General features: G+C 31.8%; 1 protein-coding gene across 1 annotated transcript; it reads right to left on the minus strand.

The window, feature by feature from the left end:
* Positions 1–13,823: 13,823 nt before the first annotated feature.
* Positions 13,824–15,773, minus strand: LOC147803380 (uncharacterized). The gene has a single exon (XM_087151273.1). It carries the CDS (start codon positions 15,771–15,773, stop codon positions 13,824–13,826), a length of 1,950 nt encoding a protein of 649 aa, XP_087007399.1.
* Between the last annotated feature and the right edge of the window lie 4,108 nt (positions 15,774–19,881).

Below are 19,881 nucleotides of genomic sequence, written 5' to 3' on the forward strand. Positions count from 1 at the left end.
TCCAAATCGATTCTTATTTTTAACTTTTGACATATTTGGATGTGATTAAGTATTACTTTTAAAGTTTACTAAAAAAGAAGCTTTTAATTATGTTTTATCTTATAATCTATGTTGTAATTACAAAATTTACACCTACGATCATTTCATCGATTTTAACGCAGTGTATAATTGTAAAAACAGAAATAGACTGTTTCAAGAGGTGTCTTAATTTAAATTCCAAGAATTATCAATCTAGTCAAAATGAATTTTAAAAATATTTTTTATTTCCAATGAGCTGCACAATCGGTCTTGCTAATGAGCAAACCTAGTGCGTTCTCCAGAGGTGGTATCCACTCTTTCAGGGTGAGATACCATTGGTCATGTTAATTTGGACGTCTAATTTCTGCCACACTATAGATGGCATCACCGAGACTCTATTTGGATGCTAAAGTGCACTAGGAATTTAATTTTGCCGGAAATGCCATGAGCCAATAAGGCACTCCAGGGATCCTTTACATGCCGCATAATCATATGAGGGTTTTCTGCATTCCGAAAATCTGGTGTCTGGGCTGGGGATCGAACCCGCAGACTTGGGATCAGAAGGCCGACGACAAACCAACTGTGCCCCCCAGCCACAATATTTTAAAAATATAAAATATAGGATAAAACTTATGTCAAATAAATGTGATTTTTATGACAAATATTTTCTATACGTACGAAAATAAAAAGAACATAAAAAAAGATGTTGAAAATACAAAAGGTGGTTGAATTGCGTCAAGCGAGGCTTGACCCTGACCAACCCCCTATGGGGGGCATCCAGGAAAACTGAAGACTGTCGATTGCGGTAACCCTCGAATCAGTCGGTGGACCCAGCGGTGCATGGCCCCGAGTCACTCCCGACTAAAAGCAACAGACTCGTTCGATGGACAGAGGAGGCCGAAGGGAACAAACCCGAGACGGGTGCGGCGGTGCCATGTTCGGCTGCAAACGACTCACTAGGACTGTGGCACCGAGGGAGGACCACGATCCATTGGTTGAATTGCGTCAAGAAAATTTCACAACTGCGGGAGTAGAGAAAAGGTGAATTATTCTGTCAAACTGTTCTGACTGGAGGATGCGATATCAGAAAGGTCGTAGTGCTGATGAAAAAAGTTTTTCAATCAAAATTATAAAAAAAAGAAGAAAATAAACATTTAAATATTTTTTTTTTCGTTGAGAAACTTTTTCGTAGGGAGATGGCGAATTCTTCTGTCGAAACGTTCTCTTTGGAGGAAACGAATTCAGAAAGCTTTAGCTTGCACTAGGTTGTAGTGTTGATGAAGAAGGTTTTTTAATCGAAATTATAACATAACAAAACAAATAATAATACTTTTACTCAATTTTTTTGTTGTTATTAAGTCAAGGAAAATAACTAAATTTAAATAATAGCTTAACAGAAATGTTAAACGCAATTTTTTTTAATACAGCAATTTAGCTTCTATGTTAAATATATAAGCATAACTTAATCCTTAGCTTTATGTAAGTAAATATAAATATAATTTAATCCTTAGCTTATGTGTCCCTTTTTTCTAATGATATATTTGTTAGGAATGTTTAAATGACTTTTATGTATATCATTAAAGTGCGATAAAGTACAGAATTGTTTTACAGAAAAAAATAATTTCTTCATTATAATTTCAGCTCGGTCCGTATTATTTACGATGATCAAAGTGGATTGGATTTGCAACTTGGTGATGGCTACAAGGACAGGAAAACGTAAATTACTTTGGAAATTTCTTTGTATTTAATAAAATTTATTTTTTATACTTAGTTTACGAATTAAAATTTTCTTTCATGAAAATTTCTTTATAAATTATTGTAATAATCTAAAACAATCCCTTTTTTAATAGAAGATAAATTTTCATTAAGATGAAGTAAATATGATTTTTCAGATGTGATTATACTATTTTAAACAATTTATTTCCTTAAGTTATTATACTATTTGAATCGAAAGAAATTCACTTACACTGACTGACTTTGAGAAAAAACTAACAAGTAAAACTGCAATTATTTTCCAGAAGTGCTGAATCTTTATCTTCAGTGCTTAATTTTAATCTTAGGTCTACTCTGTGTTCATAAATTATTTTTTCTGTTACATTTATTAAAGACTGTTTTAGGAATTACATTTTCATCTTGAACATTTCTTAAAATCTTTTTTTTTAAAATACAATTTTATAATTTTAGATCAAGCCAAATCTTATTGGATGATGAAATGTTGGATGATTTTCGATTCGATTTCAGCGCACATGGTGCCTATCCAATCATCGGAAATGAATTGAATGAAATGAAAAGGTATTATTCTTTACGCTTTAAATTAATAAAATGTATTATGTATATTTTTTTAAATAAATATTTTTAACTCTCATGAATATTTAGCATTAGTTTGAAATGCGAATTTAGGCAAAATAAATGATAAAAATAATGAAACTTACAAGAATAAGTTAGTCTTAGTCCTATCGGTTTGCCAGGGTGCCGGAGGCCGAAGTGGCCCTTTTCCATTTCATCGTGAGGTCAGAATCGTTGAGGTGGTAAGACTTTCGGTCCTTGTAGCCTAGAAATAGAAGTAGCCTAGAGTTAGTAAGTGGGCACATTACCCGAGTAGATATTTTAAGAGATAATTCAGATTATACATGTAAATATACATTTAAAAAAAGATATAGATAATAAAAATTATACTTCTTGTACAAAGTTCACCTGTATAGCAAAACACATCGCTGGTTCAAAACTAAAACGACACATCTGCAATCGTATTATGCTTGCAGATGTGTCGTTTTAGTTTTGAACCAGCGATATAACTGCGATACATCATCTAACGCTTGTTCAACACTACAAAGCTAAGTCTAGTGCCATTTCAAATCAAGAAATCAATATAAGTGCCATTTCAAATCAAGTTGATATGTGTCAAAGCTTTAGAAAAAATTTATATTCTATTTCAATTGTATATTCTTGTCGAATATCGTCATTCATGGGCCGCGATGGCTCAGGAGATAGAGCGTTTGCCTTAAAATGATGTGAACTGGGTTCGATCTCAGCGATGGCTTGTCGATACAAATCCGCATCCGGCTTGCACTGACCACGGTGCTGACGTGAAATATTCTCAGTGGTAGACGGATTATGGGATAGAGTCCCCTTGTCGTCAGGCTAACCGTAGGAGGCTTTCGTGACCTTTCTCTGCAAAGCAAATGCAGGTTAAATCCATCGAAAAGTCCTCCATGAAGGCAAATTTCTCTCAATACGTGATCCAGGAGTTCCCTTGTCTTTTGGATTGGGTTTAAAATTACAAGGCTGCGTAGTTGAACATAAATAGTCGTGAACCAAAAATTAGTTCGGCTGTTCAATGACGATTATAAAATAAAATATCTACGCACCATTGAGTTAAAACTCAAATGGTCAATGTTGTATCACTTTCAAAGAAGTGTGCAATTGGCCTCGGGGAGGCCTTCTATATGAGATTTTTATAGTCAAAGATTGAATTAAAGTTCTCAGCATTACTGTTCAACGCTTTGTCAAAGAAATTTCGATTCAGTTTGTGAAAGTGGTAATCGAAAGTGTCAATCTCTACCAAGTGAATATCACTATTCCTTTGGTTCCATCTCGCATCCGTGATTTTTCTCAACATTTTATTAATTACAGTGAATTACATTATTTATTAATTACTGTGAGTTTCCCAAGTTGACCTTACGATATGTTACACCATGAAAAAAAAACTTATTTCGCATAATGAACAAAACCTTGCTTTTTATTCAAATAACAGTTTATAAATTTTCTAAAAGTGAAAACGTGTTGTCTGAAAGTGTATCCTATAAATTTTTAAAAAAGTATTATTATTTACTTACTGCGATATATTTTTCTTTTACAAAAGTACACTGATGTAATATGCAAGAAAATTTTAATTTATAAAATGTTAATTGTTTTTCAGAAGTGCAAATGGGGAAGAAGAGATCTTGGATAGCGAAATGGAAAAGAAAACTTTCAGCTCATTCTTGCGATCCATTTGCTGGGTTTTCTGCTGTTGTTTCAGAGGAAGATCTGATTAATTAATACTTTTGCCACCTCTTTGCCTTCTTTTCTGCTGTTGTTAAAAAAAGAGGAGCATATTAATGACAAATAAGAGAAGAAAGGAAACCTTTCGGCCTATTGATGTCCATTTATGTGTTTTATGTGTCAAAAGGAAATCAATTTAAGTAATATTAAAAAGGTTTCTTTAGGCTTGTTTTGCAGTCTTTTTCCTGCCTTTTGTGCTTAAGCGATACATTATTGACATTTTTTCAAAATAGTCCTATGATATTTATCTCAGCTTTACTTTAATAACTGTACCTTAATAGTAGCCATACCTTAATAGTAGCAAACTGTAACTTCAAATACCACAGCTTCAATAAATTCAACTGCAATAGTTATCGTACCTTCAAGAAATATAACATAAATAATAGTCATTATTTCAAGAACTGATGACCTCAACAAAATCTCCACTTTCCAAAACCATAACTTCAATAATTACCGTAACTATCAGAACTATATCTTATCAAAATAACCATACCCTCAAAAAATGCAAAGTCAATACTAATAGTACATTCAAGAAATGTAACTTCAATGATGATCGTACCTTCTAGAGATGGAACCTGATAAATAGCTGTACCCTCGAGAACTCTAACTTCAATAATAGTCATTTTTTCAAGAATTTTAACGTCAATAGTTATCGCACCTTCAAGAACTATACCTTCACTAATAAATTACCCTGAAATTACCTTGAATTACCTTAAATTACCTTGCGAAATTCCTTTAAATTACCTTGAAAAAATTTAACAATAAAAACCGAGCACATAAAAACTTCAATAATACCCGTACCTTCCTGAATTATAACTTCAATAGTTATCGTACCTGCAAGAGCTGTAACCTGAATAATATTTGTAACTTCAAGAATAATATTTACAACGGTTGTAGTACTTTTAAGAAATGTAGCTTTAATAATAACCGTTTCTTCAAGAACTGTAAACTCAATAAAAACCGCAACTCCATGAACTGTAACTTTAATAATCGAACCTTCAACTACTGTAACTTCAAAAATAACCCTACCTTCAAAATCTACATCTTCATTGCTAACCGTAACTTCATAGTAGCCTTATCTTCAAGAACTTCAATAATAGCTGTATCTTATGAAATGTTGTCTGAATAACATTCATACCGTCAAAAACTGTAACTTCTATATTAACTGTACCTTCAAGAATTGTATTTTCAATAATCATGATACTTACAAAACTGTAGCTTCAATAATAACCATAATTTCAAGAACTGTAAGTTCAATAGTAATCACACCTATTAGAACTATAACTTCAATAATTACCATATATTCAAGAACTGTAACTTCAAGAATAACCATACCATCCAAAACTATTACAGCAATACTAAACGTACCTTCAAAAACTTTTACATAAACAATAGCTGTACTTTCAACATCTGTAACTTCAATAATGACCGTACCTTAAGCAACTGTAACTTTAATAAATTCTATAACGCCAATAAATTTTGCGTCATTCAAATTTGTTATTGCTATTAAAATGTTAATACGAAAAATAGTATTAGAGCTGGCTAAATTTATTATGACTTTTTTTTAAAAAGAATTCAATTTCACAATTCAAACATATTTATTTATATTTATTTTAAATGTTCACATGCAAGAAACTATTTCGTTTCAAAGTTCCGTAAAAAAACATATTGCCAGAAAATTATATTAGGTATCTATATTAGTATACACTAAAACCTCCGGGGAAGACCACCTCTTTGTAACGACCACCTCTATTTACGACCACTTACGGGAGAATTTTTTTCCCATTGACGAAGAAAACCTTTAAGAGAGATCATCAAAACCTCTCCCAGTGACCGATTCAGTTAATTATATCAGTTGGGATAATTTTTAAAGACACTAAATTTTAATTCATCAATCCATCTTTTTATGACGTTAACAGAAGTAACATTATCGCACCAAGAAAATAACACAGACTGAAATTGAAATAGTTCACGAAAAATCACGTACTTCCTATGACGATTTTTAAGTCAATGGAAGTAATCTCTAAGAACGACCAACCTCTATCAACGGACATTTTACTGTGCCCGGAGGTTGATCGTTTCCGAATGGTTTCACTGTAAGAAACCTGTTTCCACGATAATAATAATTGCCATAATCTTAATTGCTGAGGCATTTCTGCTGCCAATAACTGCGTTTGGCCCCTGCATTACTGTTTTTTACTTTTGGATGAAAAAAATTAATGAAACCAATCAGCGACGAATTATATTATTTTAAAATAAATTTTAAACATTGCATTTTCCTGAAATCAGTTTAACCATTTAAATAGCTACGATTGTAAAAGACAGCAAAGAATTTAAATGGTTTGGTTAGTTCTTAAAATATTGAATGCTAAAAGAAATTACTGTTTATGAATAAAATATATAATTAATTTTTAAAAAAAAGTTTCAATTGCATTGAGCTTTTTCTGGGTATTAGTTATGTAAACCAATCAAAATTCATTTAAAAGAATGGCAGAAACATCTGTCATATCAACCAATTAAAAATCATTTTATAAAATAGCACAAATCCTATGATATACTAGCCAATCAAAATTAGTTTAAAATGATCTCATAATGACGTCACACATTCTAACATAACATTCGATCAATTGCTAACAAATTTAAGATAAGTGTCTTTATTTTTGTACTGATTTTCTGAGCGAAATTAAGTGAAAATGTTCAAGATGGTAAAGAAAACGTAAGTTTTAAAAATTTCTATTTTAATTTAAATGTAAATATTATGACTACTTCTTAAACATTTCATTGAAGTATCTAAAATATTATTTTTTGAAGCTTTGAAGGCATAACAAGACACTAGCAAAGTTAAATATGACAATATAAATGGAAATATCGATGTATTTTAACTTATAATTCTGTATTTCCATGACGCTTTCAGCTATTTAACATATCTGCAATGAAAATGTAAATCAACAAAACAGCTACTATTAAACTATTCAATTAAGCTCTTGGTACCTTTATTAAATCTTTACATTTTATTAATAGTTGAAAAACTAAAATCTTCAACTTGCTAATAGGAAAGAAAAATGATAAATGAAAAACTATGTTTTCGTAGAACTTATATTCGTAGTTGTTCGTATTGTGTATTTCGATTTGGAGATTTATTTGTTGCAATACTTGTTCTTGTAGAATAATTCAAGTTCTTAGCTTAATAGTTTTAGTTACGTTGCATAATTTTACGTTATTAAATATATAATGAGATGGTACGTGTTTATTAAGTAGTAATAATTCATTCCCTTTTGAAGAAAATAACTTTGATGCAGTAGGTTTTACTTTGATCATTTGTATACATTTTAAAAGGAAGCAAAATTCTCGCGATACAATTAATAGCTTTGGAAATAAATTTCCTCTGCTTAAGTCAATGAAACTTTTTTAAGTACTTTGATTTTCACGCGAATGAAATATTTTGTTTTCTCTTTGAGGTAAGTCTTAGTGGCTCATCTGAATAGTTTCGCTTTCTTTTTAACAGCGTCCATTCAGTTATTAAATTTTATTTGCTTACACAGTTTACATGCATCACATATTCTTCTTTAAAATTGCCTCAATTGTCATTTAATGTATATTTAAATGAACTTAATTCAGCTTCATCGCCAAAATTAATGATCATACAACTTGATCGATAATTCGTGAAATATAAAATTTGGTATCTTATAACTTGACGAAGCAACTGATTTATGCGTTAAATAACTATGTATAACAGAAACACTGTTGCAAGCAAATACAGTTACTTAAATCTTAGAAGATTAAAAAAAAAACATTTAGAAAATGTTAAGTAAAAAAGATTCAAAACTTAAGCTCCATCAATTTCTTGGCCATTTATATTATAGGTTCATAACTTCATGCACAGTTTTAATGCATATTTTTAAAGTTTAAAATATACATGGTGTTAAAAATGTTTAAAGCAATAATTAAATGTAAACTACATTATTTTCTTTATTTTTAAACTATGACTTTCGTTTAAAACGGGTGTTTATGTTTTGAGAGTTAAAAAAAAAGAGTTCTGACATTCAATTTACATGCAACCTATGAAATAAATTTGATCTGTTTCGTTCAATATTTTCAATTTGAATACTATTCGTCCCATGTGAAATAAACATTTAGATTTTTCGTCTTTGTGTAATTCTCATATTGACTTTTTAGTTGTTTTATTTGCATACATTCCCCTTAAATTGATTATATTATTTACTTAGACCAAATGTGCATTGTATACACGTTTATTAAATTTCTTTGCCTCTGTAAACAGAATTCAATTTTATCGCTGAGTGGAAATTTTCTTTATACATAATCTGGACTCTCATAAATTCTTTTAAGTCCTGTTTTCTGAGTTAAAGATCTAAAAGCAAAACACAATAACATACGGATACTACTATTTAAAGATTTGTAGCATTTAAATTGACCGACACTATTTTCGTAGTTTTTTAGGTAATTATCAATTTTGAGAAGCTCTAAAAAATTAACCAACTGCAGACAACTGACTTCAGTAATGTTCAATTAACTGTGTCAATAGGTATTACTGGTATTGTGGTAATTAATATCTAATAAGTACATTTGTGGCAGATTTTTTGCTCCCTCCTTAAAACGGATTAGTACCAATTTTTAAAGCGTGTGATCGCCAAGAGTTCACTTACTAAATAGTGCTCCAAAATATTTTCGACACAAAGTTTTTAATTCCTATGCACTTAATTTGTTACCTAAACCAACAGTTTCCAAATTGTGTTCCACGGAGTTTATTGTAAGTGTTACAAGGTTTCCGAGAATTTGAACTTTATTTTTACCAGTTGCGATTTTCGAAATATGTAATTAAATTCATATCGAATACATAATCTATTAAATATTTTACATTTCCTACCTTTTTATGAAATTATTTAATTAAAATATTTGTTTAGAAAGAAAATTCGAAACTAAGTTTTTTTTAAATAACTATATAATGAATAAATTATACATTTATGAACAAATTGCAATAGTGTATATCGCATCGACTTAAAATATTTAAATTTAACAAAATACCATGTTTCTCCGTTAACTATTTTTTATTTTTTCTTCTTTTAATCTTAATTTAATACATATTTAAGTTTACTCTCTTTCAGTTTATGCGTACACTTATATCAGGGTTATCATAGTTGACTAAAAATGCAAAAAATGCTGACTATTAAAATCCAAAAATATTTTTAAAAGAAATTAAAATTAGCAATTTTTTATTGTACACTTTTTTTTCAATTTACTAAAATGAGAGAAAATTGCGTTTCTGTTTTAAATATGAATAATTTGAAATATAAGTCATGTTCGTGGTTGCGAATAAATAATAATTAAAGAGATAATAAATAAATTAAAGTTTCTACCACTTTTTACACTTTCACTCGCATGTGGCATCCCTGCAATATCAAATTAAAGCAAGCTCTCCAGACCCGTGAAATCAACTGTTTGATAAAAAAAAAATCTAAAGACGTTAAGATTTTGATAAAATTTGAGATCCAATTTGAGACCAATTAAATAATATTGGTAAAACGATATGATGAAAAAATTTCATTCTTTCATTCACTAGATATTTTCGTAAAATGGTATATCGTTAATTATTATTTTCAAAATTGCTAAGGAAATTTATTCATTAAGTCGCAGGATTTCGTCAAAAAAAGTTTGATAATTTAGGGTTCTATAGCTCAAAAAAAAATTGGGAATCTTTGTCTTAAACTATAACACTTTATCTTTGAGCACTAGTGCAGTTTGGAAGTTATGAAAGGTTTGGAAATCTCTTTAAATCGTCATGAAATCTAGCCTTATTGACAAACATAATCTATGTGACAAAAAATAGTATTCAATTTTTGAAGTTGTTAAACATTTATTCAAAATTAATCATTATATTTTACATAATTTCATTTGATTAAAAAGAATTGCGTATTACATAATGCAAAAACATCCTAATAACTTATTTAAATTTGGTATTTTGCTTTCAGTTTTTTTTAAATGCCTTGAAAACAACTTAGTTTGCTTAAATAGCATTATCAGATGCGTAAATAAGTACAAGTACAAATATGCACTTTTTTTTCTTCATGTGTTTATTACTTCTAAATTGTTAGCTCCATCGTCTTACAATTGCTTTCAATAGATTAAGCGTAAAAATCTGCATCGGAAACGAAATCTCATAACAGTTAAGTAGCAGAGAGAAATTCTATATAACTCCTTTCTTCCTCCCACTGAACTTTATCTCTTAAGAACAGGAAACCTTTTTATCACTTACTATGAGGAGGGTAATTTACAATTGTTCCTTGTTAGAAATTCGTTTTTTTGATGCCCAGTTTCTTTTTCACAATTTTTGATCAATCTTTGTTTATATTTTGAAAAATTACAATAAAATGACAAGTTGTGTGCGATACTATAAATACAGTCAAAAGGAGTAAGCATACTCTTAGAAACTGAGTTAGATCCATCGCAAAAAACGGATGATTGAAAATCTAATATTAGGAAGTAAATAAATGAAATAAATAATAATTAATTTTCAGAAAAGAAATTTCAGAATGTCAAAAGACTTTCGAAAAGTAAAGCATATAAGAAAGTCCATCTTTCAATTTTTAAATATTTTTGTTAAACTGCAAAACAGAAAATTGATGATAAGTTTGCTTTTACTTTAGGGGTAGGCTCGAAATTAAAAATATAATGCAGTTACAAATAGTTTGCAATTGGGTATAATATAAAAAAAAACACAACTACTTCCACTTAGTAGGAATAACATTTACCATGACGCAATGCTAAATTCTATGCCACTATCCACATAAATGCCACTATCCCCATAAATCAATTATTAATCAAAAATCGAATATCAATTACTTTTCTTTATAATGCAATAAAATCTGGCGAGCAGCTATTTAAACGATCAAACACTTCGTTTGTTTATTTGTGGTTTGAAGTTAGGCTCGCAGAAAATGCCGTTCAAGGGTTAAATTTAGTAGGAATAACATAACCTGTGACGTAGGCTATAGTATATCCAATTATCAAGTTTGAAATTAAAACTGCTTAAGAATGTTAAAGAGTTGACAGCTTTTTTGGAATGCTTAAGCTAAAAATATAAATTAAAGTCAATCCGTAAATTTTAAAGTTCGATTTACAAAGCTGCGATATCTTATTAACGCGTTATTTTAAAAAATGTTTAGTTAAAAAAGGAGTTTTTTTCTTTAAATTTTTTGGAAAAAAAATTAATTATTACTCCTTTTTAAACTATGAGAAATAATTTCAAAAATATCTGCTATATCAACCAAAGAAAATGCTTTTTGAAAAATGTGTGGCAGAAGACTTCTTATACCAACCAATCAAAATTTAGTTTATATGATCTCATGACGTCATACATTTTAAACATTAATTTGCTAGAAAAACTTTTGATTGAACTGGTCTAAATTATTTACTGATATTTTTGTGATAAATTAAAACGAATATGTTCAAGATTGTGAAAAAAAACGTAAGTTTTATAAATTCTGTTTTAATTAAACTGAGAATTTTTTTAACTGCTATGCAAATTACCGTAAAATACCTTAGACAGTTTTCTCTTATAATATTTGTAAGCCTTAAAAGTCACTTGCCAGCTACGATCGGACAATTTTAAACAAATCATGAAGTATTCTAAATTGTAATAATGTATTTTCGTTACACCTTCACATGTATGTCATCTAGAATATGAAAATGTATACTAATAATATACTTTTCAAATTCTAAGCTTGATATTTCTACCATTAAATACCTATTATTAATATATAACTCAGAAGTTTAAGTTTCTGACTTGAGAAAACAAAAGCTAATTATAAGTAAATATATTTTCGACTATATAAGGTCATTATTATAAAACAAATGTTTACATGTGTTGTAAATATTAGCAAAATAAAGGTGACAGCTATTTTAAATAGTATTTAATATGAACTTAGAAATAAAAAAGGAAAAGAACGATTAGAAAAAAAAAAACTCGGAATATACAAGCAATAGAAGTTGCCAGATTACGAAAGTGCAACTCTACAACATAAAAAAAATATAGCGTGAGGCTCGCTGATAGCATGCTCGATTTATAACAGCCTCCTTCGAGCATGAAAACAGTCAGTAGTCAATATTGTCACTCAAAGAACTGCTCTTACACCAAGTAACGTCTTTTGAGCATGAAACTGAGGTGCTGGAAGTGCTTTCGTCAGAATGTCTGCTCGCTGCTCATCACTTCTGACGTAACCTAATTCAAAATGTCCTTTCGAAAACTCATCTTGGACAAACTTGTATCTTTGATCGATGTGCTTAGTGCGAGCGTGAAACATCGGATTTTTGATGTATTTGATGGTACTTTGATTATCAATCTGGAGGATTGGTAATGAGATGTCGTTGGCTATCTCGGCAAACAGGCGCTTTAACCATATCAGATCTTTCGTCGCATCCGCTGCTGCCATAAACTCTGCTTCTGTTGTTGAATTAGATATAGCCTCCTGTAATTTACTTCTCCAAGTAATTGCACCTCCACCGTAGAAAGATATCACACCTGTGCGAGATCTCCGAGTTTCAGCACAACTGTTGTTATCTGCATCACTAAATAACAAAAGGCTTCTATCATCTGTATTGCTATATACAATGCCATGTGCAACGGTAGTACGAAGGTACCTGAATGTAGTCTGCACAATTTCCCAATCAGTTTCTGTGGGATTGTCTAATTTACGAGATACTAAACTTACTGCATAAGCAATGTCAGGTCGGGTTCCCATCGCTAAATAAAGCAAGCTACCTACTGCTGATCTATATGGAATGTGACTGCTAAGAGGATTTGCCTCCTTGATCTTTATCATCCCATCAGCATTCGGAAGTTCATATTCAACTTTCAGATTTGCCTTCTTCACCGGAATGCGTGATGTTTTGGTAGCATCCCCAAAACGCTCTAGCATCTTTTTAGTGAATGCTTCTTGGTGCAAAAAGATTGAGCCGTCCTTCAACTGTTCAACTTGTAGACCAAGAAAACAATTTAACGTTGTCACTCTAAGGTTGAAATGTTGCTTAAGTTCGTTCATAAAGGTGAGGAATGATGCTTCGTCTTGTACAGCGACAATACCATCATCAACATAAATCGCCATCAGCATCTTGTGTCCCGAATCTTTACGAGTGAACAGGCAGTGGTCAGATTTGCTTTGGGTCATACCATGTTTCTTTAGTACGTCCGTAAACTTGGTATTCCAACATCGTCCAGCTTGTTTAAGACCGTACAAAGGTCGGAGCATCTTGCATATACGTCCGCTTCCGTCATCATATCCTTCGGGTTGATACATGTATATATCCTCAGTCAAATCACCATAAAGGAAAGCTGTCTCCACGTCAATTTGAAATAATTTTAATTTCTCCTTAGCTGCTGTTGCAATTAGAGCTCGAATAGTGTCGTAGCGACACACTGGGCTAAAAGTCTCCCCGTAGTCGATATCTTTCGTCTGCGTATATCCTTTCGCGACTAATCGAGCCTTAAATCTTTCGATAGAGCCGTCTGGGTTAGTCTTCACTTTGTAAACCCAGCGATTTGCAAGAATCTTTCTTCCTTCAGGTGGTTCAACAAGTTTCCACGTACCGTGCTTGTTTTGCGAAGCCATCTCTTCGTCCATGGCTCGTTTCCAGTTGACATGCATCGAAGACTTCATAGCTTCTTCATATGATTGGGGTTCTGTCAAATTCAGGATGCTGCTGTAGACTTCATAGTCGTTAAATCTGGGTGGGCGGCGTGTAGTTGATCAGTCACGCAATCCATACGTCGTCATCTGTGATAGTTCATCTTCTACATTGCGAAGATTTTCACCCTCCTGTAAGTCAGTACCGTCGGAACTGCCTGAAATTTCAAACTGCATACCAGTTGATGTACTGGCACTAGAAGTCGTTTCTGAAGACAAGGAAGTGGGACCTATCTGCTGCTCGTTGAACACCACATTGGCACTCTTGATTGTGTCATTCTTTGATGGTATGAAAACACGATAGCCATCATAATCACAATATCCAACCAAATATCCCTTTACAGCCTTGTCGTCCAGTTTACTTCTGTTGGCATCCGGTACATGTACAAAAGCAGTTGATCCAAAAATTCGAAACTTGTCGATTTTCGGCTTGCGTCCGAACCATACTTCGAATGGAGATTTTCCTGTGATCTTACTTGGTCCAGTTCGATTAAGAATGTGAACAGCCGTCGATGCTGCTTCTGCCCATAAAAACTGTGGTAAGCCTGTATCTTTGAGCATAGTACGAACTGAGTCCATTATTGTGCGGTTTTCTCTCTCAACTGCACCATTTTGTTCTGGCGAGTACGGCATAGTGATTCTTAACTTGATGCCTTCATCATCAGTCAGTCTTGTCATCTTAGCATTGTCGAACTCACGACCGCCGTCTGTAACCAGTTCTTTCACATTTATGCCGTCCTTATTAGCCTGAGTAAGAAACGATTTAATCTTATCTACAGCTTCATCTTTATGTCTCAGAAATTCCACAATTCGAAATTTGGAATAATCATCTTTGATCACTAGCATGTACTTCTTTCCACCTCTTGACAAAACTGGCGATTCGAGTAAATCTGCATGTATGATCTCACCTGACTCCTTCGTTTTAAATCGTTTTGATTTGAAAGTCCGCCGGCACTGTTTACCATACCTGCAAGGTTCACAAAAGAGTCCATCATCAGTGAAGTCTATACCATTTTGGCGCAAGTACTGTTTCACATATTGTACTCCCTGATGCCCGAGTCTTCTGTGCCAAACTGAAAGTGGCAACTTTGCCGTTGTCACCATTGTTGTATCGGTTTTATTACCTGGCATCCTCGGCTTGTCTGGAAAATCAGGACAAAATTTTCCCATGTGCCCTGGCTTATTGCACCGAAAACAGTTGCCACGAAAGATTTTCACGCCATCATTAACCTTAGTAAGTTTACTCATACCTGTAGTTGTCGAAGGTTGAGATTTTCTCGCCATCTGGGACCTTGTCCCCTTCCTCCATTTCTTCTCTCCGTTGGCACCGTGCCTTGCACTTCTTGTTACAAAAGCTGTTGTAGCATCTTCTTTCATGCATACATTTTGCCTTTGAAGGCGCATCTTTATTTGTTCCATTAGTCTCTCCGATGACTTTTCGGCTTTTGGTATCGAGTCCCACTGTGACTTGAACTCCCTGTATTCGTCATCCGGAAGAATCGATAATATGCGCGGCATGAGCAGATTTTGAGGCAACTTTCCTTCGCCGCTCGCCTCCTGTTCCCGTTGCAAGTCGACCCATAACGTACGCAAACGTGCGAGAGATTTCATAACGTCTTCATCCTTCTCTATTTTGAAAGTGAAAAATTGTTGAAGGAGAGTATCCAATTTTACACTCGACACTTTGTCGAAGTTGTTGAGCAACTCCATCCATATTTCCCGTGCAGAGTTACCATGCTTGCGAATTAGATTTAAAATATCCGCCGATACATTTGATCGAATAATTATTGCGGCTTTTGCATTCGTCTTTGTGTAGGATACGAGAGCTTTGTTGTATTCGCTGACCGTCTCGGCACTGGCGTCTTTCACAGGTACCGACGGTTCTACAACTGAGCCATCCAAAATTCCAACACAATCATTTAATACGAATAAAGAATTAATTTCTAATTTCCAGTCAGTCCAGTTGGACGCACCTTCCAACTTCGTGCACTGTATAAAGTTCTTTCCTTCCATCGCCAAAATGTTAATCCACAAAAATGAGCAATCACTTCACCACTAACGTTAATGAAAAACGAAGTACTACTCACGATTTGGCATACAAAAGTTCATACACGTCGTCAAAAACAACTATCCACGCAGTAAAACGTTGCTAATAGCCCATAACCTGTTGTAAATATTAGCAAAATAAAGGTGACAGCTATTTTAAATAGTATTTAATATGAACTTAGAAATAAAAAAGGAAAAGAACGATTAGAAAAAAAAAAACTCGGAATATACAAGCAATAGAAGTTGCCAGATTACGAAAGTGCAACTCTACAACATAAAAAAAATATAGCGTGAGGCTCGCTGATAGCATGCTCGATTTATAACAACATGTTTATTTAGTACGATTTATTAGATTTTTTTGGTGATTACATTAAAATAGCAAGCAAAAATAAAATTCTCGCGCTATGATAAATAATTTCTAAAATAAATAATCTCTGCTTAAGTTAACGAACGTATTCATTTATATATGTAATTCTCACGCGAATTAAATACTTGTATTGCTCTTTAAGTAAATAAGACTTAGCTGTGCACTTAAACAGTACTACTTTGTTTTGCATTTCGCTTATAAAGTTATTTACATACATTTTTTATGCAGCTGTCATACATCCTTAAAGTAACGAAATAATTCATTTCGTTTAAATGCTCTTTGTATTGTTTCAAATGTCGTTTTACATATATATAAGTAAATTCAAATTCAGCTTCATCGCCAAAATAGAAATTCTCGAAAGATGAAATAAGATGAGATGGAAATTATCTAGGTTAGTGTATTAGAATATTAAAAAAGTCTACAAAAGCGAAATACTGTGCAAGAACATACTGAATCTTAGTAGTAAATATTCTAAATCTTTAAATTTTAGTAGATAAAATTTTTTATATAATTGGAAATGATACATGTATAAATGAAAATTTAAAACTTTAGCTTTGTCGATTTATTGAGCACTAATATCATAGCTTCATAAATTAATACGTATAGCTCAACTATATTTTTTATTTATTTATCAATAGATGGTGTCCAAAGGGTCTATTAAAGGTACTTACGTATTAACGCAACAAGGCCAAAATTCGCATAAATCGCCAAATTTGGCGACCCTACTTACGGTAACCCTACGTGTTATACGTGGTTTTTCGTAATACCTTATCGAATTTATATGGCGAAATTATTTATCGAATTTATTTCAATCAGTGCTAAAAGCAATAGCCAAAAGATTTCCACCGAAAAAATAATTCTGCAACTTATTCAAATTCGAAACCGGAAGGGTTTAATTGCTATTTTATATTTTGAAACAAAATAATATAAAAAACTGTATTTGTTATGAGAAATAATGCACTATGTGATGTCGAAATAATATGTAATCTAAAAGGTTATTAAAATATATGCTTATAATTTAATTTATAAAATACTTTGTTTTATAAAAAAAAATTGATTTCAATTTTTTCTACTTACGCCAAATTTGGCGATTTATTCGAATTTTGGCCTTGTTGCGTTAATACGTAAGTACCCTATTAAATAACAATTATGAAATGTACGCCACTTTTAGTTTCATATAGTCAAACGTGAAATATTTGGATTTTTCTGAAAAATCCTAGTATACGTTACACGCTTGGCGTGATTATGAAAAATGTCGCTAAGTCTATAATGACGTTTTAACGATTTCCGCCCAGAATTGGCGAAGGCAAAACCATAGAAAATCGTAACCTGAAAACGGCAAATAAACAAACAAACCATTCAAAAAGAATATAAATAAATAAAAAAAGCAATAATCCACCAAAACTCACCATATTTACAACCACGAATCGTAAACTTTATCGAATTTCCAAATATTGCCGATGTCGCCAAATCCACAGGTTAATTTATACTAGGATTAAGCCGATTTTTCTTCACAAAATTACATCTTGAAGACTCGCCTAACTAGAACAAATTCTTATTTACACTTCTCATATTGATTTTAAAGCATTAATTCTGATCTTCTCTTCTAAATTTGATAAATTGATTCACTTAGATTAAATGTACTATTTTTCATAAATGCTTATAAAATTTCTTTGCGTATCTAACCTGAATTCCGTTTTATCGCCTAAGTTGAAAGTTGCTACAAGTGAAATTTGGGCTCTCAATATTTCAAGTTCCGTATTCGAGAAAAAAGTCTGAAGTGGGACTTAAAGAATTAATTATACAAGTATTATATAAAAACTAGGAGGCTCCACCCCCTGCTCGCTAACGCTCGCCAACCCCCTAGAATCGCTACGCAATCCTATGTGGTTCACGCCGTGAACCATGGCTCGCTGCGCTCACTCGGCAATGAACACAATGTTCTAGCACAAAGACATAGTATATTTTCATCAAAGACATAGTATTTTATCATCAAAGACAAAGTATTGTACTTATGTAGAGGAATTCTATCAATGTTCTTATTGGCTTTTAAAAAAGTATATTAGCTATTTAGATTGTACATGGTGAAAAAATCAATACATTAGCTAAATAAGAAACATATTAGCAAAATAAATTATCAAATATTGCAGTTACTCACCTAAAAATTCAACTAAATGTGCATTATAAATTAGTTAATGATAGAAATTCTGAAAGTTTTAGAAATTTTTCTTATTATTTTAAAATATAAACTTTAAACCCTAACTTTTCCTTGTGAGATAATAACCCTCAAAAAGTCTTTCATTTTCAAGAACACAAAAATTTGTTTTATCGCCAAATGAAATATTTTTTGGTGATCAGCATTATTGAAATCAATTTCTATATTAATTATCATTTGTGATAAAGTACATAACATTTTAGAACAGAATAAGGATGTTTTGCATACAATAAATTAAAATGCATGGCTGTAAGCATTACCCAAGAAATACCACGTGGAGGTCGCCATGCTGAATTTCTAATCAGGGAGTTTTGATTTTGGCAGTTCCCCTTGCCTACTGCCAATTGAAGTTTCAATTAAATTTTTTCGAAAAAAACATTTTTTTCTGTAAAGCTCTAAGAAATTAACACCAAGCATTTAGAATTTCTTTGAAAACACAATTATAGATTTGGCATCTTGGAGCAATTACTGAAAGGCTGTCAAATGACTTAACTCTTGACAGGCCAACATAAAGTTGTCCATGACTAAAAACTTGTTTAGTCAATACTAAACTGATTTTCTCAAAAGTCTGACCTTGTGACTTATTTATAGCTATGGAGAAGGTCAGCTTAATTAATTCCTAATTGAGTTTAAATTAAATATCATGTTCTTAGGGCATGAATCTGAATTGAACAACCTGACAATGCTCACTCTGGTTATTGTTTCCGTTTTTAAAAGCGCTATATGTTGAGCCACCTCATGTGACATTTTTAGCAGCAATCATTGGTCGATTTTCTAACGTTGCCATTCGGGGAGTTGTAATGAGGCTTTTTTTTGGTGCCGTGTAAGAGAAATATATATATAGATTTATCTGCAAATTTAACTTTTTTAATAAATGCTGTTCAACTTAGTTGTTGCAGTATATTGACGTAAATGAAAACCTCTTTTTTTTCCAACTTAAAAAACTACACAATCGACCAATTATTTAACTCTATATACGGCTATGCAATCATGGATAAAACTGAAAGATACAGATAAACAGTGAAATGTTTTAAAATAAACCTTTTTTAATATTTGTTGCTTTTTTCAATCATTAGATTAAGAAAACATATATTTTTAAAAGATCAACTTGTCCAAAAAAACTAATTTTGTACATTCTATAATAATAACTAAAGCACTCTATAATAATGTACTAGTAGTTTTAAATATAATATATATTAATGTAGTATAAATGAATATAAGTTCTAAATATATGTTTGCATGATCCAATGGAATATAACCTCGAAATAAATCTTACTTGCCAAACACAAATTTGTAAAGATATTTTCAATTAAGGTAAATTTGTATCGATTCAATATCCAAATGAAAATGTTTAAGATTATTTAAAAATTTGTCTTCATTTTTTTTCCTTCTGCAGCTTCTCGACAACGAGAGCTTACAACTTGGAGGAGAGGAACAACATGTGGTTGGAAAAGACGTATGGTCGGAAAGATCACAAGACGAAAAGGAGACAG

Source organism: Parasteatoda tepidariorum, chromosome 9, assembly GCF_982258835.1.
Source record: "Parasteatoda tepidariorum strain Cologne lab strain chromosome 9, Ptep-v5.0, whole genome shotgun sequence".
In the NCBI taxonomy this organism is placed as follows: Eukaryota; Metazoa; Arthropoda; class Arachnida; order Araneae; family Theridiidae; genus Parasteatoda; species Parasteatoda tepidariorum.